The 24,635-nt window shown below is 53.6% G+C and overlaps 1 protein-coding gene across 11 annotated transcripts in view; it reads right to left on the bottom strand.

Moving 5' to 3' along the window:
- Positions 1-19,349, bottom strand: part of DOCK6 (dedicator of cytokinesis 6) — a 45,545-nt gene extending 26,196 nt beyond the window's left edge. For 7 of the 11 annotated variants that reach the window (XR_009700874.1, XM_061190445.1, XM_061190448.1 and 4 more), the window contains exons 1-14: positions 19,260-19,349; positions 8,691-8,778; positions 7,894-8,069; positions 7,562-7,630; positions 7,173-7,302; positions 5,998-6,210; positions 4,568-4,653; positions 2,793-2,859; positions 2,538-2,687; positions 1,668-1,748; positions 1,399-1,552; positions 1,101-1,228; positions 874-967; positions 204-366 (exon numbers count right to left, since the gene is read on the bottom strand). Coding sequence is in view for 10 of the 11 variants with exons in the window: in XM_061190445.1 (XP_061046428.1) it covers positions 204-366; positions 874-967; positions 1,101-1,228; positions 1,399-1,552; positions 1,668-1,748; positions 2,538-2,687; positions 2,793-2,859; positions 4,568-4,653; positions 5,998-6,210; positions 7,173-7,302; positions 7,562-7,630; positions 7,894-8,069; positions 8,691-8,778; positions 19,260-19,318 (1,658 nt within the window). In the remaining variant the exon portion in view is untranslated. Of the gene's footprint in view, positions 1-203; positions 367-873; positions 968-1,100; positions 1,229-1,398; positions 1,553-1,667; positions 1,749-2,537; positions 2,688-2,792; positions 2,860-4,567; positions 4,654-5,997; positions 6,211-7,172; positions 7,303-7,561; positions 7,631-7,893; positions 8,070-8,690; positions 8,779-15,769; positions 15,842-19,259 lie in introns of those variants that run through there. The other 4 variants (XM_061190450.1, XM_061190451.1, XM_061190447.1 and 1 more) reach the window with 3 other exon arrangements.
- Positions 19,350-24,635: the final 5,286 nt, after the last annotated feature.

Here is a 24,635-nt window from a genome sequence, read left to right as displayed (position 1 = left end):
AGCAGGCAGGGACGCAGGCAGAGGACACGGACCGTCGAGGAGGGGTGGAGGAAGGACACGCCCCTTCATTCCTATCCATCCCCCATTAAAGCAGAGCAGTGGCATCTCAGGCCAGTGTCTGTGAGTGTCGGGGAAAGGGCATCTCACTTTGCACGATGCCTGAATGCCCCCATTCAAGTGCCCGCCTGCCCCAGAGGCTGTACCTGTAGCTGGTGTGGGGGGCGTAGACCTCACGGGCGGGGAACTCCAGGATCTCCTTGGTGGGCCGACCCCTGGGGTCTGGGTAGGGCTTGACATGAAGCAGCTCCGGGGAGAGGCAGAAGTGGGGGTTCTCAGGGGCTGGGGAGATGTCAATCTTGAGCTGGGCTGGGGAGGGGGTAGTCAGTTTGCACCTGCCTGGGAGCCTCGAGCCGGGCCCTACCTCTCTGGGCTTCGGATCAGGGCTCTGACTCTCCCACAATACCCTCTGGTGGCTCTATCCTTCGGGTGCTAAGGCTGAAAGATGCCCTCAACTCCCATGTCTTACCCTCATATATGATCAGCTCTGCCCACCACATTCCCCGTGTGACCCACTATCTATCTGTCTTTTTTTTTTTTTTTTTTGGCCGCACCCCGCGGCATGCGGGATCTTCCCCAACCAGGGATCGAACCCGTGCCCCCTGCAGTGGAAGCATGGATTCTTAGCCACTGGACCACCACAGGGAAGTCCTGTCTTATTCTGTTTCTCATCTCTGGGGCCCATTAGAAGGTCCACCCGTGAAGTCGGGGCTTTGCCTATCATGGTCCCCAGGGCCTGGCACAGTAGGTGCTCAGCGTGGGTTTGCTGAGTGACTACATGAGTAACACATCCCGTCTAGGGCGTGCACCACGCACCGGTCACAGGCCGCAGGCGCCGCAGCAGGGATGTCGGGCGCCGCATGTCAGCCAGGAACTTGAAGAGGTCCTCGTCACTGAGCCGCTCAGCTTCCTGCAGGGACCCGCCCTGGTGAACCAGGGCCGAGGGGCTTGGGGTCCCCGGGGCCCGGGCAGCCACAGGGGGGTAATGGGGCCGTGCCCCTGGGCGCCCCTCCCTTAGCCCCCTGACCCCCGAGCCACGGCACCTGCTTAAAGAAGTTGGTGACAGTTAGCGTGGCTGGGCGGAAGCCGGAGAAGCTGCAGGCATCATCCCCGCTACTCGTCCGTTCCTGGGGCCCCCGACGGCGGCGGTCAGTCCAGGTGGGTCGGCGCTCTAGGGGAGACAGTGACAGTGATGGAGAGGGACAGAAATGAGAGAGAGGGAGAGGCAGGGAGGGGCAGAGACGGTGCGGACTCAGGTCTGGTACCAAGTCCGGCCAGCAGAGGGCGCCCCTCCCCTTCCCCGGTAGCTCCGCCCCTGGCCCGTCGGCCCCGCCTCCTCACCGCCCTCCGAGTCCGAGTCCCGGTCCGACTGGCCCGCGCTGCTCACAATGTTGGCCAGGTGCACCGCCGTCCAGGCGAAGGGCATGCGGTAGCGGCCCAGACGGGTGCAGAACTGCTCAGCCGCCAGGCGCAGCTTCTCTAGCTTCTCTTTGTTCTGTGGGGAGACGCCGCAAACACACCCCACAAGCTCAGTGCCCCAGGCCCTCTGAATCCAGGATCTGCCCTGCCTGGGGACCCTTTCACCAGCTGGCCCAGCCTCCCACGCTTACCTTGGCTGTGTCCACCTCCTTCATCACCATGTAGGGCTCGCAGCACTCGCTGATGTCCCCCTGCTGCAGCACCTTCTCCAGCTGAGGGGCAGGCAAGGCCAGTGAGGCACTGCTGGGACTCCAACTTCCCCAAGCCACCCCCAACTTCCCTGACCCTCACAGCCTCCCATACATTCCGTTCCATCCAGCTAGGGCTCTCGCTCCAACATCGCCCATGGCTCCCACTGTCCTTGGGATTGAGTGCTAGCTCTGAGCCTGGACTCCAATCCTGACCACTCAGGGACTATGGGACCTTGAGCACATTCCTTACCAGTTCTGTGCCTCAGTTTCCCCAACTGTAAAATGGGCCCCATGGCAACTCCCACCTCCCGGGGCTGCTGTGAAGACCAAAGACCAGAATCCCTGTGAAGCCTGACCGACTGGGAGCAGTGCCTGCCTTAAGGTGTTAAAGTAATGTCATTAGCGTAACCTAATTGAATGTTTTGGGGAAGGAAATTTGAGCTCACTCCTGGAAAAAGAAAATCCCAAACGAATGTGCCAACTAGGTCTTTCTTTCCCTAATAAACTGAAAAACTCTCAACTAAAAAAAATTTTAAACATCCACCCACATGTGCCGGGATGCCATTTCTCCCCAGGCTGCCCACTCGTGGGTGTCGGCTGAGCTGTAACCTCTCCAAGGAAGCCCTTGGTGATTTCTCCCCACCTGGGTTGGGTCAGAAGCTTCCTCTGGGCTTTCACCCAGCTGCCTGTACTTCCCCCATGACAGCCCTGATCACCCTTCTTAGTGACATGTCTGTCTTCTTTCATGAGAGTGGGGACCTCGCCTGCAGCCTTCACCATTATCACCCCTTTACCGGCCCCAGTGGGTACCTTGATGACCAAGAAGATGTCGGGCGAGGGATAGGTCACGGAGAAGATGGCAGAGCGGGCCAGGGTGGAGATGGCAGGATGGGTGCCATGGGCCCGCAGTAGGCCCTTCATGGAGTCTGAGTTCAGGTCAAAGTAGAAGTTCTCCGAGATCTGGGGGCACAAGAGGCAGCTGGGCCACCACTTCCAGGAAGCCCACTACCCTGCAGCGAGGAGGAGGAGGAGGACTGGGAGGAAAGGGAAGAAAGGGGTTCCTACCTTCTTTTTCTCCCGCACATCGTACAGGGCCAAGATGCCAAAGATGGGCTCGATTTCTATCTCGAACCTACAGTAAATGGGGGTTCTCTGGCAGAGGATGACCTTGACACTCCCTCCTCCATACACCCCGCTCCCTCTTGAGGTCCAGCCCAGCCTTGGTGCCTTGTGGGGGCGGGGGGCATCTGTTTCCCACTGGGTCACAGAGAAGCACCATTTAAGGGCTTGTAGGAAAGACCTGTCCCATTTTGCCAAAGGGGAAACTGAGGCACCAAGAGATTTCCCCCCCCCCTTCCTCCCTCAGTAAGTAACTCACACAGAGCCCCTCCAGCTGAAACCATGGCCCTTGTTCGGTTGGCATGGAGGCAGCTTTTGGCACATCAATCCTCCCGCAGTCCCATCTTGAAATTCTCGACTCCTGGGCCTCCCTGCCTCCCCTCCCTGAGGTGTCCTCTACGGCTTCTGCCATCCTGGGCTGAGTCCCATCTTCGCTCGCCTAAACAGCCCCCATAACCGCCTCCCTGTCTTACTCTGCCCTGCTCATTTCTACTCATCATCCACGTGCCTCCTAAGGAAACATCTTAAAACTTAAAATTTGGGACTTCCCTGGTGGTCCCGTGGTTAAGAATCCCCCTTTCAATGTAGGGGACGTGGGTTCGATCCCTGGTCGGGGAACTAAGATCCCACATGCCGCGGGGCAACTAAGCCCACGCGCCGTAATTACTGAGCCCGCGCCACAATTAGAGAGCCTGCGTGCCGCAACTTAGAACCTGTGAGCCACAACTAAGAACCCGTGCGCCACAACGAAAGATCCCGCATGCCGCAACGAAGATCCTGCATGCTGCAAAGAAGATCCCACATGCCGCAACTAAGACCTGATGCAGCCAAATAAATAAATAAATATTTTTTTAAAGAAGAAGGTAGTAAGAATAAAAAAAAAAAAAAAACTTAAAATTTGAGGCTCCTCACTGCCCTGTGTGGCCCCGTCCCGCCCACTTCTTGGCCTCAATTTTCCTCTCTCCAGACATCTCCTGGCCTCTGTTTGTGCTGTATCCCCCACCTAGAGAGCCCTATGTGGTCATCCCACAGTTACACGGCCTTGCATACAGTAGACGCTCAATGAGTGTTTGTTGAATGACTGGATGAGCTCAGAGAGCCGGTTCCCAGCCCACGTGCTTGAGGCAGGAGGCCCACCCGGGCCTCAGGCCAGATGGGACCTCCCTTTCCTGCCCCCATCCAGGCAGGAACTCAGAGTAGGGGAGGGGCAGGGCCCGGCTCAGGTCCAAGCCCACATCCTGTTCAGCTCCATTCCCACAAACGCTGGCTGCTCCCAGGGGGCGATGTGGAGGGGGTCTTGGGCAGCTGGAAGCCAGGCCCAGGGTCACCAGCGCCCCCTCTAGCCTGGGTCCTAGCAGCAGACTGGGCGAGGGCCAGACTCTGGCCTCACAACTCGTGATCTTGGGCACAATGACTTTACCACCCTGTGCCTCGGTTTCCCACCTGCACCCACATCGCATGTTGTGGTGAAGGTCAGTGTTAATACACATGGAGGGCTGAGAACTGAGCCTGACACACAGCTGGAGCTTAGGATTGGCGGTTTTGAATAATGAAAAAGGGAGTCTTATTTTCCAGCCTGAGAGCCCACGGGCGTCCTCATAGGTCTCAGGGCTGCACACGGTAATGGCATGGCTCGAGTAGTGAGCGCCGAGTGTGTGCCACACCATAAGCCACATGGTCCCCTCCCATGTCTGAAGGGAGGGACGGGTCAGCACACTCACTTAAGTGACAGACACTTGACCAGGATCCTCTGTCCGAAGTGCTCTCGGGGTGGCTCCGGGCGGCTGCAGCGTTCCACGGCCTCATCCTGCCAAGAGCCAAAGGGGCAGCTGGGAACACATCCTCCAGGAAGGGCTTGGAATGTGTGGCCTGAGACCAGCTCTACCTGCAGCCTGACTAAACTTCTTTCAGTCCCCTGCCTCTGAGCCTTTGTACATGCTGTTTCCACTGCCTGGAATGCCCTTCTTCTCCCTTCCTCCTTGCCTGGCCGATACCTGCTCATCGTCAGGTCGCACCTTAGCTGGCACTTCCTCCAGGAAGCCTTCCCTCACTCAGAGGCACTTGATGTTCCAGATGCTCAACAGGCCCTGTTGCAATGGGCCACATGGCTGGGACATTGAGGGCCATGTGAGGGACAATGACACACACCTCATCATGGCACTATTCTGGGTTGTCATTTCCTGATATCTCTCCTCCACCAGGCTGTGAACTCAGAGAGCAAGGACTGGCTCTATCTTGTTCATGGCTGTATCCCCAGTGCCTGCTATATAACTGGCACTCAAACATCTTGGTTGGATAAACACAGAGGTATGTAGTAGGTACCTACTAAAAAGTGGTTGAGTAAACATAGACATATACAGAAAGTATTTGATTAATGCTGACTAGACATATATAGAGACATGTACTAGACACCCAATAAGTACTAGTTGAATAAAATATTGGGGTATACAGCAAGCACTCAATAAATGGCTGAATTAAAACACAGATGTATATACTAGGTGCCTAATAAAAGTTAGTTGGATAAATATAGGTATACATGGTAGGTGCTCAATAAATATTAGTTGCTCAAATGCTGTTTAATTAAATAGAAATCTATACAGTAGGCATACAGTTAAGATTGACTGAATAAATATGAATATATGGTAAATGCCCAATAAATGCTGGGTGGATAAATATAAGGGTATGTATGATAAATAAAGGTCATTGAATAAAAATATAGGGTACACAGTAGGTGCCCAATAAATGCTGAATGGATAAATATAGGGGTATATATAATAAAAGTCATCAAATAAAAAATAGGGTGCACAGTAGGTGCCCAATAAATGCTGGGTGGATAAATATAGGCATATACAGTAGGTGCTCAATAAATACTGGTTGATTATATGCTGTTTGATTGAAGAAAAGACTATACAGTAGGCATACAATAAATATTGGTTGAGTAAATATAGCAGTATATAGTAGGTGCCCAATAAATGCTGGGTGGAAAAATATAGGGGTATATAGTAGGCACCCAACAGAAGCCATTGAATTAAAGTATACATTGCAGGGTATACAGTAGGCACCCAGGAAATCTTGCTGGGATCATATACTGGGATACATGTCAGTTGGATGTGTATTACCTCAGGGCCTGTGCAGGCTAGTGGGCACCCACCTCGTCGGGCGCCGGGTAGAGGGCGAGCAGGGCACGGGGCCGGTGCTGCCGCCGCAGGGCCTCATTGCGCCGGTCCACGTCCTCCGGGGCCGCGCGCTCCAGCAGTGAGGGCAGCAATGAGTCGGCTGCCAAGTTCCTCAGGTCGAAGATGCCAGAGGCGCCACTGCTTCGTGGGGTGTCGTCTGGGGAGCCTGAGGAGTGCCGGGGGTCATCCTGCCAGTAGAGAATGGGCAAGCGCTGAGCGCCAGCTGAATGCATCTCCATCCTACTCAGGTGAGACTGTCCTCATGCCCAACCTATAGACGGGGAAGCTGAGGGCCAGGGGCTGGGGTCACCACTACAAGGGTCACCTGAGGGCTCTGCTGACTCTCTTTCTAGAACCTTCTGTCTGGGGAAGCCCCCTCCTTTACTATTGTGGGGAGGTTACGTCCCAGTCTGGGTATCACATGACCCTTGTCTGGCCAATCAGAACAAAACAGGTACCAGCCCCAGGGATTGGCTCCAAGGTCAGGATATGCCTGGGTTGGGCCAATGAGAGCCTTCCCTGGGACTCTGCTCACTGTTGCCAGGGGAGGGAGAGTTCTCATTGGGGCTGTCAATGGCCCAGGACCCTGCCTGACCTCCCAGACTCAGCTATGGTCAGAAGCAGACTACCTTGGTTCAAATCCCAGCTCAGCTCTGTGACCCTGGGTCTCTGACCCCAACTCTAAGGGCCTCAGTTTCCCCATCTACATTTATAAATAGTAACAAGGAAACAATAACAATAATTCTTGACATGATTATTATTGGTAAAAGTAGGCACTCAATAAATATTGGTTGACAAAATACAGGCTCAAGACTCAACCAGGGATTGAACCCAGGCCACAGCAGTGAAAGCTCCGAATCCTAACCACTAGACCACCAGGGAACTCCCCTCAGTGTTTTTATCTGTAAAATGGGTGTTGCCCGGTCTCACAGGATGAAAGATAAGGACAAGTATAAAATATTTAGTACACACTAAGCCCTTAATAAATGCTTATAATTGTTACCCTTAACTTTTCACTTACAGGGCTGATACATTTCCTTTTGGGTTCAAGGCTGTTTGGGTCATTTCCCATCATACGCGTTTGAGAGCTGGGGCCGCAGCCCATGCATGTACATATGCTTATAGTGACCCCTACCCAGGGCTCCCTCACCGAGTCCTCCGGGCTGGACCTCTCATCGCCAGAAGCGTCCTGCTCGAAGACCTGGCGGGTGAGGCCCTTCTGCCTCTCTCGCTGCGTCTCTATGGTGATGGGGCTGTATGCTGCACTCAGGTGCTGGTACCTAGGAGGAGGCAGGGCTTGGTGGGTATCAGGAATGAGGGCTCCCGAGGGCTCCCCAGGGCTTCGGGATGTGCTGACACACCTCCAAGGCCCAGGTGATGCCTGCAAGGCCATCTACCCTCCCTATGCTCCGCCGGAGAAGTCTGGTTACCCTTAAAGGGACGGTGGGTGGATAAACAGGAGGACCGGCAGCAGACAATGGGCTCTTCTGGGCTCAGACCTGGCCTCTCTACCCTGAGCTGCCCCCGAGCCAGACCCACCTCCTGTGGGCGATGATCCAGTCCTCCGTGTACATCTCCACAGCAGCCCTCACCTGCGCATCCAGCTTTCTGCACAAAATACAATCAGGGTAAACAGAGGCAGGGCCCAGTGTTAATCTTTCCAGTGGCCTGTGAGGTGGGGCCTGTCCTTCTGTCTGTTTCAGAGATGCAGAGGTAGAGGCTCAGAGAGGGAAGGGGACTTGCCCAAGGTCACACAGCGGAGCCAAGAGTTGAACTCAGGGCTGTTGGGAGCTTGGTGGGAAAGGGGGTATTCATGGGGGGCACAGAGGCAGGTGGAGTTACAGACAGGGAGCATGTGGGGCTGAACCCACCCATCCTCGGGGATCCCAGGCTCCGTGGTGCGGCATTCCCGGGGCTGCAGCAGCAGCTCCAGGTCATCAGCTGGAAACTCGACCAGGTCCCGGAGTGGCCCGGGCTCTGCATCTGGCGGCCGGCTCAGGAGCACATCCTCAAAGTCCAGGGGCTCAATGACTTCAGTCAGTGGGACCTGAGTTGGAGCAAAGTGGCTGTGACCCGTGCCCCGGGGGGCTGGAGGGTGTGTGGACTTGGGCTGGCCTTGAACAAACAAGAGGGCGGTGGGAGCCATGCAGGGTGTTGGAGCTGGAGGGGCCCTGGAGGACGGTGACCTCAGCCACTCCACCCCCACCCCAGCTTGGCCGGCCCTGACCCTCTTTCCAGGCAGGAAATCACACCCTGTGCCTGGAGGGGCAGGAAACTCATGGTGGAAGGAAAGGTTTGTGGACTGCAGCAAAGAAAGAGACAATTCCTCAGGCCCTGGGGCGAGAGAGCCCCACCCCTCCCCACTGCAGCCAGAAGCACCTCCCATCCCCCAGACCGCCCTCCCCACCATCCCCAGCTGGGTGGTCCAGGCAGCAGGAGGTGCAGGCCACAGCAGGCTGGAACTTCTCCCCCCCCACCACCGACCACCCACAGGGCTGCTCCCTGCAGAGAGGGGGGTCCATCACCCTCCCACTCACGCTCACTGGGGACAGGAATGGGGACAGTGCTGGGCCAGGATAGGGACCCCCTTCCCTGTCACAGCTGGGTCCCTCCCAGCCTCAGCTTCCCCACAGCAGCAGGGGGGGGGGGTGGGCTCCCACACACTCACCCCCAGGGAGCTGCTGCAGCGCCTGCTGGAGTGGGGAGAGCCACTGCGTTCCCGGGACACCTGCTTCCGCACCTCAGCAGCCACCGTCCTGTGGGGACAGGAAGGGGGTAGTTGGGGGCAGGAGAACTTGGGCAGCGGAGCCCTGGGAACTGGGGCTTCAGAGCCGACAAATTCATTCCATGAGAGGAAAATCCAGGCTATGGAAAGAAAAAAATCAGGCCCTGGGCCAAGAGAACCCAGGCTTCAGGATCCACAGATCTCAGCGTGTGGGCCCCAAGGCTGTGGCAGATACATGGTCCCCTTTCCTCCTGCAAGCACAGATAGAGGGCCGCTGCTGGGCAGGGCCTGAGGGCCACTGATTCCTGCGCTTCCTTCTTCCCCCTCGCCCCCGGGGTCTGAGTCCTGACCCACCAGGACTGGCTTCCAGGTCTGGAGAGAGGCCTCCACTTCCTCATCTGGAGGACCTCTGCCTACCCTGGCCCCTGCCCCTCATCAGGAATGTGAGAACCGTTCCACCCTTGCTGGACAAGTCACTCCTGCCTCTGAACCTCAGTTTACCCATCTGTAGCTGCCCTGCTCTCACACACCAGTGGAGCTGAGCAGGGGGCCTGGCATTCAGCAGGCATGCCATACACCCACCTTCTCAGGGAGTCTGAGACTGAGGCTGACTGTGTGTAAGAGGCCAGCATGACTCTCAGAGAGCACAACCCAGCCACCAAGGTCAGTGCCGTGGCCTTCGTGGGCCGCCTGCATCTACCCTGACCTTCAGAGTCCCAGAGGATGAGGGTGAAGGGGCAAGATCCACAGGGGAGGGGGCCAGCAGGGGAATTTCGAACAAACCCTATAGGGGCAGGGATTCCCCAAGCTCTCAATTCCTTCAGCTGAGCTTGGAAGGAGAGGGAGCCATGCAGTTATCTGGGGGAAGAGTGTGCCAGGCAGAGGGAACAGCGAGTGCAAAGGCTCTGAGGCTGGGCTCTGTTCTCTAGGCCTGGAAATCCCTGCTCCCTGGGGTCTCTGTGAAAACAAGACTAGGACTGTGTTGTCCCTGTGGAGGTCCCAGGACTGGATCCCACACATAGTAGATGCTCAATAATTTTTTTTTTTTTTTTGGCTGTGCCACATGTCTTGTGGAATCTTAGTTCCTCGACCAGGGATCACACTCGAGCCTACGGCAGTGAAAGCGCCAAGACCTAACCACTGGACTGCCAGGGAATTCCCAACAATAAATGTTTTTTTGATGGAATGAGTGAATCCCTTCCAATCTCCCTCTTGGTCCAACTTGCGTAAATCTACTGTAAGTTGGGGGAAGCCCCTTATCTTTTAGCTGTGTGGCTTTGGACAGGTGGAATAACCTTTCTGGGCCTCAGTCTCTCTTAACATCAAGAAGGCAACTGCTGAGGGGTTCAGGCCTCAATCGCTCCTGCTTCCCTCTTTTCTCTTAGGCTTGGAAATTTTCTTAATAAAAAGTTGTGCCCCTGGGACTTCCCTGGTGGTGCAGTGGCTAAGACTCCGTGCCCCCAGTGCAGGGGGACCGGGTTCGATCCCTGGTCAGGGAACTAGATCCCACGTGCCACAACTAAAGACCCCACATGCCGCAACTAAGATCCGGAGCAGCCAAATAAATAAATATTTATTTTAAAAAATAAAATAAAAATAAAAAGTTGTGCCCCATAAAGCGCTATGTTGAGGATTGCAAATGTGGCCCACAAGCGTCCAATGCAATGGATGTGTGAGGTGGGCCCAGGAAAGACAGGTGTGGAGTGGGGATAATTAGGAGCTTCAGCCCTGTCTGTAAGCCTCTGAATTCAAATCCGTGTGGGTCAAACAAAACTTGACCACGACCCTGATCCAACGTGGGGCCTCCAATTTGAGACCCCAGCCTCATTCCTTCTCTGTCCCTGGATTCTATTTCTTTTCTCTGTCAACGGTCTCAGAGTCTTGCTTCTATTGGACGGGGGGTGTGGGGAAGCGGGGAAGGGAAGAGAAGCTTGTAGGAAATTCAAAGGATGTTAAAAATTAGGGATTTGTGGAATTCCCTGGCGGTCCAGTGGTTAGGACTCCGCGCTTTCACTGCTGAAGGCACAGCTTCAGTCCCTGGTTGGGGAACTAAGATCCCGCAAGCCAGGCGGTGCAGGGGGGTAAAAAAAAAAAAAAATTAGGGATTTGTCCTCAAATTCTCCAAGTCCAGGCCACTTCCTCTGGAAGCATGGGCACACAGAGGAGGATTGGGGGTGATTTACGAAAGATGCCGTATCAGGGAACCTGTCTGTGCCCTGGTCCCAGCTGTTCTGCAGCTGCTGCCCCAGAGCAGGGAGGCAGGTGGGGAGGGCTGAGCCTCCAGCTTCATTTTGTCATGGGCCTTAGAGTGAGGCCCCCAAAGCGGGAAAAGGCTGGGTCCACAACAGTGTGGCCACGGCAGCCAGTTTACTGAGTCACAGAGCTCTGCACTTGGAGCTGGGCGAGCGTGGGCGAATGACATCTTTTCTCTGGACCTCTGGGCTCGGGACAGTACCCACGACTCATTGAGCTGTTCTGAGTGTAGGGCCTGGCACACAGTAAGTGCTCAATTAAAGCTAGCTGTCACCACGTTGCCTCACAGAGCATCCTGGGAAACTGGAATTTCTGACCCTGCTTTGTATACCAAAGGTGAGTGAGGCTCAGAGAGGGGTTGTGAGGCACCCAGGGTCACACAGCAGAATGCAGCAGTGCCCAGAATTGAACCTTGGTCAGCTGGAGGTCAAAGTCCTTCAGCGCTAGGCATTCCATGATGAGGAGCAGGGCCAAGAACAGGGGCTCCAGAACCTGCCCCTTCCCTGTCCACACTCACCCGCTCCCCACTCCCAAGAGCGGTCCCATCCAGTCTGGAGGCTTCAACACCATCTAAACACCAACAGATCCTCAAATCTGCCCCATGACCATAACCTGCCCTCCCACCATCCTCTCTGTCTCACTAAGGGTAGCCCTACTCTCTTGGATGCTTGGGACCCACACCTGGGAGCCATCGCCAACCCCTCTCTCTTTCTCACTCCCACATCAGATCTGCTTCAGATGTTCCCGTGGACCACATTTCAAAAAGGGAGGCAAAATGCTGAGCTGAATTTAGCGGGTTTTCTCGGGAAGGGATCTCAGCATTCAATGATGGAAACTGCAAAGATCAGGTGGTGGGTTATAGCTATTGGTGAGATAAATCCTTCTAAGGTGAAAACTCCACAACCCTATGTGATACTAAAGAGATGCTCAGAGGGGAAAGATGAAGCAGTGGCAGCGCTGGGAATTCATGTGAGACTGTGTACCCCCCCGCCCCCGCCAGGGCTGGCCAGATTAACAGAGGACTACCCTCACAGGGGAGGAGGATGACGAAACCAGAAACAAGAATGGCTTAAGCCTTGATGCTGTGTTCCCACTTCTGCAAAAAGTGAGGGAAGAAAACAAGTAAATATAAAACCATAAAGAGATTCCTCCTCATATCCCACCCTACCCCTCCTGGACTGACAGAAAAATTTAAAGGCAAATAATATGAGTGCCAGCAAGGATGCGGAGCAATGGGAACCCTCATCTGCTGCTGGGGGAACCCCTTTGGAAAACCATCTGTAAATTTACAGGCAGAGTTGAAAATATGCCAATCCAGCAATTCCACTCTGAGGCGTAGATACTCAGGAGGAAATACATGGCCGAGAATGTTCATGGCAGCTCTGATCATGACAGCCTCAAAGGGAAACAACTCACAAGTTCCTTGACCAAAGATGGAGAACACACAAGAAGCAGGGGGAATAGTACGCAGCAATGAAAAAGGATGAACCAAACTACAGGCGGCAGCACAGATGCTGCCGACATTACACTGCCATATAGGATTTGACATCCCGTGTGGTTCCATTTATGAGATGTTCTAAACAGACAAAGCCAACCCACTGCAGATAGGAAGCCAACTTGGATGGAGAAACCATAATGTAAGTGAGGAAGAAATAGTAGCTGCCATCAGCATAGCCGTTCCCTGAGGGGCAGAATCAAGTGCAGACCTTGAGGGGGGCCTGCTGGAGTGCAGAGGCTTGGGAAGGTAGAGACGGCCCCTGTCTTTTTTTTTTGGCTGCATCACACAGCATGCAGGATCTTAGTTCCCTGACCAGGGATTGAACCTGTGCCCCATGCAGTGGAAACATGGAGTCCTAACCACTGGACAGCCAGGGAATTCCCAAGACAGCCCGTCTTGATCCAAGTGACTTTTCCCCTGGCATTTGTTTCATGATTACTCCTTAAACTTAGCATTTTTCTGTATACATGTCATCTGTTACAATTTTTTTAAAGGTAAAAAATAATCACCTATGCATAAGGTCACGTCTGCAAATATATTTGGGGACAGGAGTGGGAGAAAGATATTTCCTTGAAATCTCACAGGTACTTTTGGAATTTCGTCAATATATGTCTTGTTGTGCTCCCATCCCTCCAACAAATCATTTCTTTAAACGAGAAACGCAAACTGCCCCACATCAGACAACTGAGGGGCAAAATATAGACACTGCTCTCAGAAGCCTGGGAAGAATGAATGGACATCCTTGCGGATAGGAGAGGGCAGGAAGAGGCACAGTTTCCAAGACTGTTCTCAACTCTGGAGCCACACACTCTTGGGCTCGCTTCCCACCGAGAGACCCTTGAGAGTGACCTAACCACTTTGGGTTTTGGTTTCAATAGTTATACCAATGTCAACGGGCTCTGGTGACAATTAGTGACATCTCAGATGGGGACCAGTATGCGATAAGCACATTAGAAGTGCTGGTCATGGGAATTCCCTGGTGGTCCAGTGGTTAGGACTCCAGGCTTCCACTGCAGGGGGCAGGGGTTCGATCCCTGGTCGGGGAACTAAGATCCCGCAAGCCAAGCCAAGCCAAGCCACGCAGCCAAAAAACAAAAAAGTGCTGGTCATTATCACCATTCCAGATTGGACTTTATTTTAAAGAGTACAAGTGAAAAAAAAAAATGAACATTATGTTGCATACAATAATATTTGTGCATGTTGTGTACATTCATAAGAGTTTGTTTGTTGTTGTTCCTTTTGGCCATGCCTCGTGGCTTGCAGGATCTCAGTTCCCTGACCAGGGATCGAACCTGGGCCCCTGCAGTGAAAGCGCCGAGTCCTAACCACTGGACCACCAGGGAATTCCCGAGTTTGTATTTTTAAGTTGTCCCCCCCAAATCTTTGTTTTAAATGAACCTGTTCATTAGGAAGCTGGGGGACTGTCTAATATTTAGATTAATATGGCATTTGTGGAATGAATAATTGAATGAACAAGCAGATGAATATAGGCCTAGGTCTGAGCATGTAGATACCTGGGTGCCCACTAGTCTGCTCAGGAGACCTTGTCAGAGGGTGGCTGGAAGACTTGAGCCATTTGCTTGTGGTTCACTGGGGCCCCAGAATCTTTCTCTGCTTTTCTTACCCTGAACTCTATAGAGTATCCATTCCCCAGGGCGAAACCCAGGGCCTCTCTTTCTCACTTGAGTGGACGCCAGGACCCAAGGACATAGGGACTGAGAGGCAAAAAAACAGACGGCAATAACCTCCCCAAGCTCAGAAACACCAAAGGTCCAAGAGAGAGGAACGATTCAGAGACACAGAGATAAGAGAACATAAAAATTGCCCAACCACTATGCCCCAGACACCAGGTCACGACGTCCCTCCTCTGTTCCGAACTCTTCATGGCCCCCACCTCACTCAGGGTAAAAGTTAAACTCCTCCCCACAACCCACAAGCCCTGCACAACCTGCTCCCACTGCCCCCCTCCTCACTCTGCTCCAGCCTGACTGGCTTCCTCAGATGCTCTGTGAACATCTGCTCCTGCCCCTGGGCCTTTGCACTTGCCCTTCCCTGTGTTTGGACTGCTCTTCCCCCATGTCTGGGCAAGGACCCCTCCCTCACCTCCATCAGATCTTTGTTTAAATGCCACCTTCTCCTCCAGGCCTTCCTGACCCGCCTCCCAGAACTCAAATAGTCCTCACATTCTCCATCTCCCTTCTCTGCCTTGTATGTCCTGATACCACTTACCACTAACATATAATCTACTTTATCCTGCTTCTCCTCTGCCTCCCCCACTGTATCTGCCCCCAAGGGTGGGATCTTTTCTTGTGTCTCCGTCAGGGCAGGGCTGACTCTTTCACCTGGGGGTGATCAGGGGAGGTCCCTGCCCGCCCCCCCACCCCCCACCCCCCCCCCACTGCGAGAGAAACACACCCCCCACCCCACCCCCAGCAGATTCTGAACCCACTATTGGAGGCAAAGACCCGAATGGGTGAAAGGCTCTTCAGCCCCTGAGAGTCTGACATCCCCCTCCCTGGCCAATCTCTTACAATCTCCAGTGGCCACGGAAATGGATCCCCCAGCGCCTGGCGCCTGTCCCCTCCCCCCGTCTGCCCACCAGCTGGTTCTGTCCCCCGCCCCCACTCCTTCCATTCAATCACCATCCATCTCCAGCGCGTCCAGCCGGTGATGGGAGAGCCTGAAGCAGGGCTGGGGGCGGGGGGACATTCACAGCTGTCCCCTGCCCCCCAGACAGCTGGGCACGGGACCCTCGCGGGGAGAAGATCACGGGAAACTTCCCGAGGGGGTTCAAAGGCCGCCAGGAGCACCATCCCTGTTCCCAAATCTCGGCGTCTGATGCGTCCCTGCCCCACACCAGGCCCAGAGGATGGGACAGAAAGAGCCCCCCAACTCCCACTCTTGGGGAGCTTGGGGGCCGCGGGAAGGGCCAGGAGATGGTAGGAGGCGCGGAGGGCGCCGGACAGCGCTTTCCCCGCGCCGCCTCCTCCAGGAAGGCCCCCCGGGCACGCCCCCACGCGTCCCACCGGTTCCAAGGGAGGACCTCAGCCACCACCGCGCCCGCAGCCCCGCCGCGACCCCCAGCCCGGAACCCCCCTCGCCCTCCCCACCTCCCCACGCCTGCGCCCCCGGCCGGAGGAAGCGGGTCGGAGCTGGCCAAGGCGGAAGGGGCTTGAATGGGGGGCGCCCAGGCGAGGGAGGGCCGGGCCGCCCCGGGGCGGGGCTCGGACACGTGGGGGCGGCCCGGGAGGGGGCCCGGCGGCCGCACTACCTGTTGATCTTGTGCGCGAAGGCGCGGCGCTCGGCTGCCGCCATGGCGCTCCGCGCGTCCAGCCGCCGGCCCCGCCGCTGCAGCCGCGCGCACCGCCCCCGCCGTGGCCGCCGCCGCCGCCGCCGCCGCCGCCGCCTCCCGGTTCTGGGCAGCCCGGGCTGGGCGGGGCCGGGGGCGGGGCCCTTCCGGGTGTCCCGGGCCGCTCCGTGCTGCCCCTGCCGGCCGGAGGGGGCGCGGGTCCCCCGGCCGCCTTTGCGCCCTCGAGGCTGGGCTGGGGAAACTGATGGGGGCAGTGGAGGAGAGGGCACGGGACTGAGGCTGGGGGCCTTGGACGTTCTCCCGGGGGATGCTGTTTCTGCCCTCTGGCTAGCAATCACTATAATCACCATAATAATTATAATCTCGAGCGTTTATTAAGCACGGCCCTGTAGTTCTGATGTGTTGGAGGACCTATCCTTTCCGCCATTTTACAGATGAGTAAACTGAGGCACAGGGATGTTCAGGCGCTTACCTAGGGGTCTCCATGGGATGTGCCCCAGTCTGGGGTGAGGGCAGAAGAGTCCAGTTGGGCTCCGAGGCGCTAGGAGATGTGACACAGGACCCGGTGGTGGGACCTGAGTGAGCCAGTCTGGGAGGCTGGACCGGCCCAGCCACCTCCAGTGGAAGGAGGATGTGCAGATGTCTTGGCCAGTATGTGGTCTCAAATCTCTCCCCAATGGTTCCTCTACCAGCCCCAAGGCAGCAGTCTTAGTGGATTCTCCAGCCCCGACTCAGCATCTGCATATGCCAACTTCTTGCTCACCTCCCAGGCTTTGCATGCCCGGGCGCCTCCTCCTGATGGCCTTTCTAGCCCTGGTTAGAAAAGGTCCTAGGAACTGGGGGCTGAATAATGCTAGGGCTCAGCTCTACCTCAGGGCCTGTTCCCATTCCTGTGTATGGGTGCTGTCATTATCCCCCCCTTTTACAGATGAGGAAACGGAGGCCCAGGACTTCCCTGGTGGTCCAGTGGTTACAACTTCGCCTTCCAATGCACGGGGTGAGGGTTCGATCCCTGGTCGGGGAGCTAAGATCCCACATGCCTCAGCCAAAAAACCAAAACATAAAACAGAAGCAATACTGTAACAAATGTGGACTTTTCTGGTGGCGCAGTGGTTAAGAATCCGCCTGCCAATGCAGGAGACACGGCCGGGCCCTGGTCCGGGAAACTCCCACACGCCGCGGACTAACTAAGCCCGTGCGCCACAACTATTGAGGCTGCGCTCTAGAGCCCGCGAGCCACAACTCCTGAGCCCGCGTGCCACAACTACTGAAGCCTGCGCGCCTAGAGCCCGTGCTCCGCAACAAGAGAAGCCACCGCAATGAGAAGCCCATGCACCGCAATGAAGAGTTGCCCCCGCTCACCACAACTAGAGAAAGCCCGTGCACAGCAGCGAAGACCCAACACAGCCAAAAATAAAAATAAATAAAATTTTAAAAATATATATTGTAACAAATTCAATAAAGACTTTAAAAATGGTCCACACCAAAAAAATCTTTAAAAAAAAAAAAAAAAGAAAGAAAACTGAGGCCCAGAGAAGCAGAGTGACTCGCCCCAGTTGCCCAGTGGATCGGTGTCAGATCCTGAGCCCACAGGAGGGAGGCCTGGACTGTGGGGCCCCAGGCTCCTGAGGGCACAGGAGGGTGGCTCCCAGCCTGGCATGTGACATGTGCACACGTGTGTCAGCAGCCCACGCACCTTCCCAAGTGGTCCAGCCACTTTGGCCTGGGAGATGCCAGGTGTAACCCTGCTCATCACTCCCTGGTGTGCCCCACCCCGGGTCACCCTCGCTGCAACCGGCAGCCTCCCAGGCTAAAGTCCTTGCCTCGCCTTTCAGGCTGCTGGTAGCTGCTGGGCAGGAAATGTGAAGATGAGCAAAGACTGGCAGGTTTCTCCACTCCTCTTTGCCTTTTTTCCAGTCCAGCCCCCATCATACCTGGTCTCCCAGCTCCCGCCCTCACCCCTCACAGTTTGTTTTCCCCTCGATGGTCAGAAGGAGCCTGGGAACACCCGAATTAGATCAGGTCCCTCCTCTGCTTAGAAGCCTTCATGGCTCCCACCTCATTCAGAGTAAAAGCCAAAGTCCTCACTGTGGCCCACAAGGCCCTGCATGATCTGACCTTGTCACCTCCCTGCCATCCCCTCCTCCCATTGTCTTCCTTAATCACTCCACTCCAGCTGCCCACCTCTTCCATGTGGCTCTAAACACTAGGGCGCAACTCCACTTCAGGGCCTTTGTACGTGCTGTTCTCCTTCTCACATCTGGGTGCCATCACCATACCCCTTGTACAGATGAGGAAACTGAGGCTCAGAGATGCAGAGTGACTTGTGCCATTTTACCCAATGAATCAGTATCAGATCTATCATTGCAGATCTGTGTCCCAGGGAGCCTGACTCCAAACTAAATACCAGTTGGGGGACTTACCTGGTGGTCCAGTGGTTAAGAATCCGCCTTCCAATGCAGGGGACGCGAGTTCAATCTCTGGTCGGGGAACTAAGATCCCACATGCCGCGGGGCAACTAAGCCTGTGGGCCACAACTAGAGGGCCCACACGCTGCAACTACTGAGCCCACGTGCTCCGGAGCCCACCCGCCACAGCTAGAGAGAAGCCCTCAAGCTGCAACGAAAGATCCCACATGCCACAACAATGATCCTGTGTGCCGTAACTAAGACACAATGCAGCCAAATAAATAAATAAATATATAAATAAATACTAGTTGGGGGACTTCCCTGGTGGTCTAGTGGTTAAGACTCTGCACTTCCAATGCAGGGGGCACGGGTTCGATCCCTGGCCGGGGAATTAAGATCCCATGTGACGCTCGGAATGGCCAAAAATAAAAAATAAAATAATAAAATAAAATAAAATAAATACCAGTGGGATCCCAATCCAGGCCAGGCTGTGTGACCCAATCTCTCAACCTCTCTGAGCCTGTTTCCTCATCTGCTCAGTGAGGGGTGTGGTCAGCACTAAGCTCAAGGCCCTTGTGGGAGCTGATTCCACACAGGAGCCAGTGGGGGCTATGAACCCTGTCTTAGTGGAAAAACTTCTTCAAAGAACCCTCCAAATAAAGGTCCTGCTCCAGCTACCTGCCCACCCTGGTGCCTGCCAGACTTGATTGACAAGGCAGTTCCTCTCCAGGGTAGACCAGGCCTGACTCAGCCAGGCGGGGCTGGGGTGACCCCGGCAGCTGCTCAAACAGAGGCTGAGATTGGTGGGGACTTTGGCCTCCTCTGGCTGGTGTGGGAGAACAGCCTGTGGGGTCTGATGGCAACAGCTTGCGGACCTGGGAGGAGGAACTGCACTGGTCCAGGTGGTGAGTTCAGAGTAGGAATGATCACAGGCAGGGCTTGGAGTCCAAAAAGACCTGGATTCCAACCCTGGCTTGGCCACAGCCAGGCTAAGTGACCTGGATGGGGTGGGGGTGGGGCTCTCTGGACCTCAGTTTCCTCACCTGTGAAATGGAGATGTTACCTTCAGAGCCGACCCTGTGGGCCCATGTTTGGTGCCCATGAGATGTTGTCAGGAGAGCACAGAACCCGGGAGATGCTGCCTTGTCCGATTGTTTTTCCTGCCGCTTCCGGAGCCGTGGGAGGAAGCTGGGAGCCAGCTCAGGGTGTCCAGGCCTGCCTTTGGGAGTTTAAGTCACAAAGACAAAGGCTGGGCCCAGAGAGGCCAGAGGGGCAGGCCACAGGCTTCCTGTTTTTCTTTGAACAGATGGCCGAGCCGCCAGATGCTTGTCTGTGTGGATGCTAATCCATCGTCCCCGGTAATCACTTCTTATCCCTCCTGGTGACACTTCTGTCCAGTTTGCTCATTTCCAGTGCTCTTGTCACATTCCAACGTCTGGGAATTTTTCTCCAGGGGTCCCAGACACCTAAGGGGTCCACAAATAGAAGTCAGGGGGGTCCATGAATTTGGAGGGGAAAAACTTACATCACTCACGCCTGCCCCCGCCTCTAACGTTAACAGTCATTAGAGCTGCTACCGGGCCTCGCTATTTAAGTGTGAGGAAAGATGTACAAATTCCATCACAATTAAAGCATATTTTGTTAACTATATTCCATGTAATGGGTTTGTAATGGGTTTCCTTTACCATCTGAGGGGTTTTATTTTAGGCACTTACAAACTTCCACTGATAAGGGCCCACAGCACAAAAAGGTCCCCCTACAACATGCCTTTCCCTGCCTAAAGCCTGCTGTGGCTCCCCACTGCTGCAGGAAGGAGCCATGCTCCTCCCTGTGGCCTACAGACTCCTTCATCTGCCCCATAAGACTGCTCCCCCTTCCTTTTCCCACCTCATTCATTCACTCCAGCAGCATTTATTGAGCACCTGCTGTATGCCAGGCATGGGAAGGAGGTAATGTCAGTGCTGAGACCTGAAGTTCAGGCTCAGCTGGGGAGGGAGGGAGTTCTAGGCAGAGGGACCAGCAAGGCAAAGATGGAGAGGAGAAGTAGAAGTCACCCGTGTGGAGGGCAGGGAGGAGAGGATGAGACCCAAGGGTGGTGAGTTTGTGGGACCAGGTACGGAGCCCAGTGGGGAGCCCTGGAGGGGTGCAGAGCAAGGCAGGGGCACCCTCTGGTTTGTTTCAGGAAGGTCTGATTCTCCTGTCCGGACTGGCCCCTACAATGACTTTTTCTCGTCTCGGGTTCCCTGTGTTACCTGTCGCACCATTGAAGCACAAGTGTGAGTTGACTGTAAGGAGTTGGGGCACACGTTGCAAGAACTTTCTCACCGACCGACCAGGGCTCCGGGGGATACCTTGCCTCTGTGAGATGGAACCTCTGAGGCACATTCACCAGATGAGCCAACTAGGCTCAGAAAGACTCCGGCGACCCAGCTGAGAAGCGGTGGAGTTAGGACTTGAACCCAGAGCCACCTCTTGCATGAAAGTCCTGCCCTCCACCCTGTGGCATTTCCTCCTTAGTACAACTTTTTGGAGCAGGCGGCAATGAGTTCCACAAAACTCTATCTTCTAGATGGAACAAGTTTTCTCAGGCCAGCAACTTCCTGTATCTTTACCACTGCACCTTGCAGTGGTTACATGCTCAGATGCTCGGGTTCAAATCCTGCACCTTGGCTATGATGCCAGCCTTAAAAGACTCGTTTCACGCCTATTAGAACGGCTAAACTAAAAATGCCGACAATACCAAGTGCAGATGAGGATGCAGAGAAACTGGGCCTCTCAGATGCTGCTGGTGGTGAGACAGGCCGGGACCTGGGACCCTTTGCTGCCGTGCTTGCACCTGGACAAATGCCTCCTCCAGCAACAAAATACAAAGAAACTATAAGGGATTAAAAATAACTGCATGCATGGGCAGTTGGGGCAAATTATGGACAAGATACAAAAAGACCAAAAACCCACACAGCACCACCATGGGGGTGGACAGACCGCCTAAGCCACCCCTCCAGCCCGACCCCTGGACCCACCCTCACCCTCACCCCATGTAAGGAACCGGCTTGCACTGGCTTGCGGAGTGAGCAAGGGAACCTGTTACTTGTTTTCGCTCCCTCCTGCTGCAACAGGGGCCCCAATAAAGACTTGCCTGAATTTCTTGTCTGGCCTCTTATCAATTTCTATTGATTAAGGAGGCCAAGAACCCTGGCTGGGAATAGTGGGAATGCAAAATGGTGAGCCACTCTGGAAAACAGTTTGGTGGTTCTTAAAACACTAAACATGCAACCACTGTACAGCCCAGCAATCCCACTGCTGTGAATTTAGAAATGAAAATTTATGTTCACATAAAAACCTGTACGTGGGCTTCCCTGGTGGCGCAGTGGTTGAGAATCTGCCTGCCAATGCAGGGGACACGGGTTCGAGCCCTGGTGTGGGAAGATCCCACATGCCGCGGAGCAACTAGGCCCGTGAGCCACAATTACTGAGCCTGCGCGTCTGGAGCCTGTGCTCCGCAACAAGAGAGGCCGCGATAGTGAGAGGCCCGCGCACCGTTATGAAGAGTGGCCCCCGCTCGCCGCAAGTAGAGAAACCCCTTGCACAGAAACGAAGACCCAACACAGCCAAAAATAAAATTAATTAATTAATTAATTTTTAAAAAAACCCCAAAACAAAACCTGTACGTGATTATTTACAGTAGTTCTATTCATAATCACCAATAGCTGGAAACACTCAATTGTCTTTCAATGGGTGAATATAAAACAAACTTGGGTCCATTTGTATAATGGAATATTCTTCAGCAACAAAAAGGAACAAACTACTGATACAGGCAGCAAAGCTTTACACCCAAATGTTTTATGTTGCAGTGAAAGAGGCCTGGCTCAAAAGGCTGCATATCGTATGATTCCAAATATATAACATTCTCAGAAAACAGATCTCTAGCATGAGAGAGCAGATCAGTATTTGCTTGGGGCTGACTACAAAAGGCCAGCATGAGGGAATCTGAGGGATTATTTCGGAGTTTTGGAGCTCACTGGCAGGACAGCGGATGATGATGACCCAGTAATCAGAGCTGTCATGTGGGGAATCCCAGGCACTGAGGGGGCCCTGATGCAATGTTTGACCCAGCCGGAGGGCTTCTCAGAGGAGGGGGCATCTGAGCTGAGACTTACACGCTGTGCTGGAGTCCGGCAGGTGAAGAGCCTTCCAGGCCATGGGAACAGCATGAACAGAGGCCCAGAGGTGAGACATTCAGGAAACCGGGTGGCGTTTATTTGACTGAGTATAGAGATTTTTTTTTTTTTCTTTGAGATTCATCCTTTTTTTTTCTTTTTTCTTTTGGCTGCTCAGCGTGACTGGCGGGATCTTAGTTCCCCAACCAGGCATTCAACTGGCACCCTCGGCAGTGAAAGCGCAGAGTCCTAACCACTGGACCACCAGGGAATTCCCTCCAAAATTCATATGTTGAAGCCCTACTTCCCAGGACCTCAGAATGGGACTGTATTTGGAGATAGGGTGTTGTTGTTTTTTTAATTAATTTTTATTGGAGTATAGTTGATTTACAATGTTGTGTTAGTTTCTGCTGTACAGCAAAGTGAATCAGTTACACATATACATATATCCACTCTTTTTTAGATTCTATTCCCATATGGGTCATTACAGAGTATTGAGCAGAGTTCCCTGTGCTATACAGAAGGTTCTTATTAATTATCTATTTTACATATAGTAGTGTGTATGTGTCCATCAGAGATAGGATCTTTAAAGAAGTTGTTAAGTTAAAAAGAGGTCCAGTTAAGACAAAGCCACCCCAGGGTACAGAGGTGCCATGGGTAAAGAAGAGAATCTCAGAGGACTGGGATTACCAGGCCACCTGGAGCGATGCAGAGAGGAGAGGGGGTGGTCTCCAGGGGGGCAGGGCCAGACCTCAGAGCGACAGAAGCCACTGTGCTTGCTCCAAAACCCCATGAGGAAAAACTTCCAGTGTGGGAGGGAAGGGCCCATGACAGGAACCTGCTCCAAGGGTTCAAGCCACAAAGCAAGATCTCAGCCTGTTTTCTTTAAGGCCACAGAGGAAGTAGTTACTAGTTCAGGGATGGGCTGACCTGACCTCAGCCTTTCGGGCTGAGCTGTGGGCATCTTCTCTCTCCTTAATCTTTTGTATTTACTCCCGTGGATGGACAGCTGACCTCGGGCTACCCTCAGCCTGCAGCTTCTCCTTACCTCCAGCTCAGAAGCAAAAACTATACTTTAAAAAAAAATAGCTTTGGGACTTCCCTGGTGGTCCAGCGGTCAAGACTCCATGCTCCCAATGCAGGGGATCTGGGTTCGATCCCTGGTCAGGGAACTAGCAGCTAAGACCTGGAGCAGCCAAATAAATAAATAAGTAGCTTTACTGTGGGGGAGGGATAAATTAGGAGTTTGGGATTAACATATACACGCTACTGAGTAGATATATGTATATGTATAACTGATTCACTTTGCTGTACACCTGAAACTAACACAACATTGTAAATCAACTATACTCCAATAAAAATTAAAAAAAAACAAATACACTACTGTATATAAAACAGATAACCAGTAAGGAGCTACTGTATAGCACAGGGAACTATACTCAATATTTGGTAATACCCTATAAGGGAAAAGAATCTGAAAAAGAATATATATATATAACTGAATCACTTTGCTGTACACCTGAAGCTAACACAACTTTGTAAATCAATTATACTTCAATAAATTTAAAAAATAAATTTAAAAATAGCTTTATTGAGATATAATTCACATACCACACAATGCCCCATGTAAAGGGTACTCCGGTGGTTTTTAGTATTTTCACAGATATGTGCAAACTTCATCATGGTCAGTTGTAAAATATTTTCATTACTCAAAAACTCCTGTACCCTTAGCTCTCACCCTCTTGTCTCCTGTCCCCTGTCCCCATCCCCTGAGCCCTGTGCAACCACTAACCTACTATCCTGGACTTCCTATGACTGGAATAAAATAACATGTGGTCTTTTGCATCTGGCTTCTTTCACTTAGCATAATGTTTTCAAGGTCCATCCTTGTTGTAGCGTGTGTCGAAACTTCATTCCTTATGTGGCTGAATAATAAATATTTCATTGTATAGATATACCCCAATTTGTTCATCCATTCATCAGTGGATGAACTTTTGGGTTGTTTCCACCATTTGGCTATTGTGAATAATGAACGCTTCTCTGAATATCTGAGTACAAGGTACTTGTGTGTGGTTAGGACTCCGAGCTCACTGCTGAGGACCCGGGTTCGATTCCTGGTCCAGGGAACTAAAATCCCACAAGGTGCGAGAAGTGCCCCCCCCCCCGCAAAAAAGGAAAAGTCAGCAAAGTACTCGTGTGGACATATGTTTTCATGTCTCTTGGGTGCATATCTAAATGGGTCAGATGGTAATTCTATGTTTA

This window comes from Eubalaena glacialis, chromosome 4, assembly GCF_028564815.1.
Source record: "Eubalaena glacialis isolate mEubGla1 chromosome 4, mEubGla1.1.hap2.+ XY, whole genome shotgun sequence".
Lineage (NCBI taxonomy): Eukaryota > Metazoa > Chordata > Mammalia > Artiodactyla > Balaenidae > Eubalaena > Eubalaena glacialis.
The sequence above is the reverse complement of the archived record's forward strand: the minus strand, read 5'-3'. Positions and strand labels throughout refer to the sequence as shown.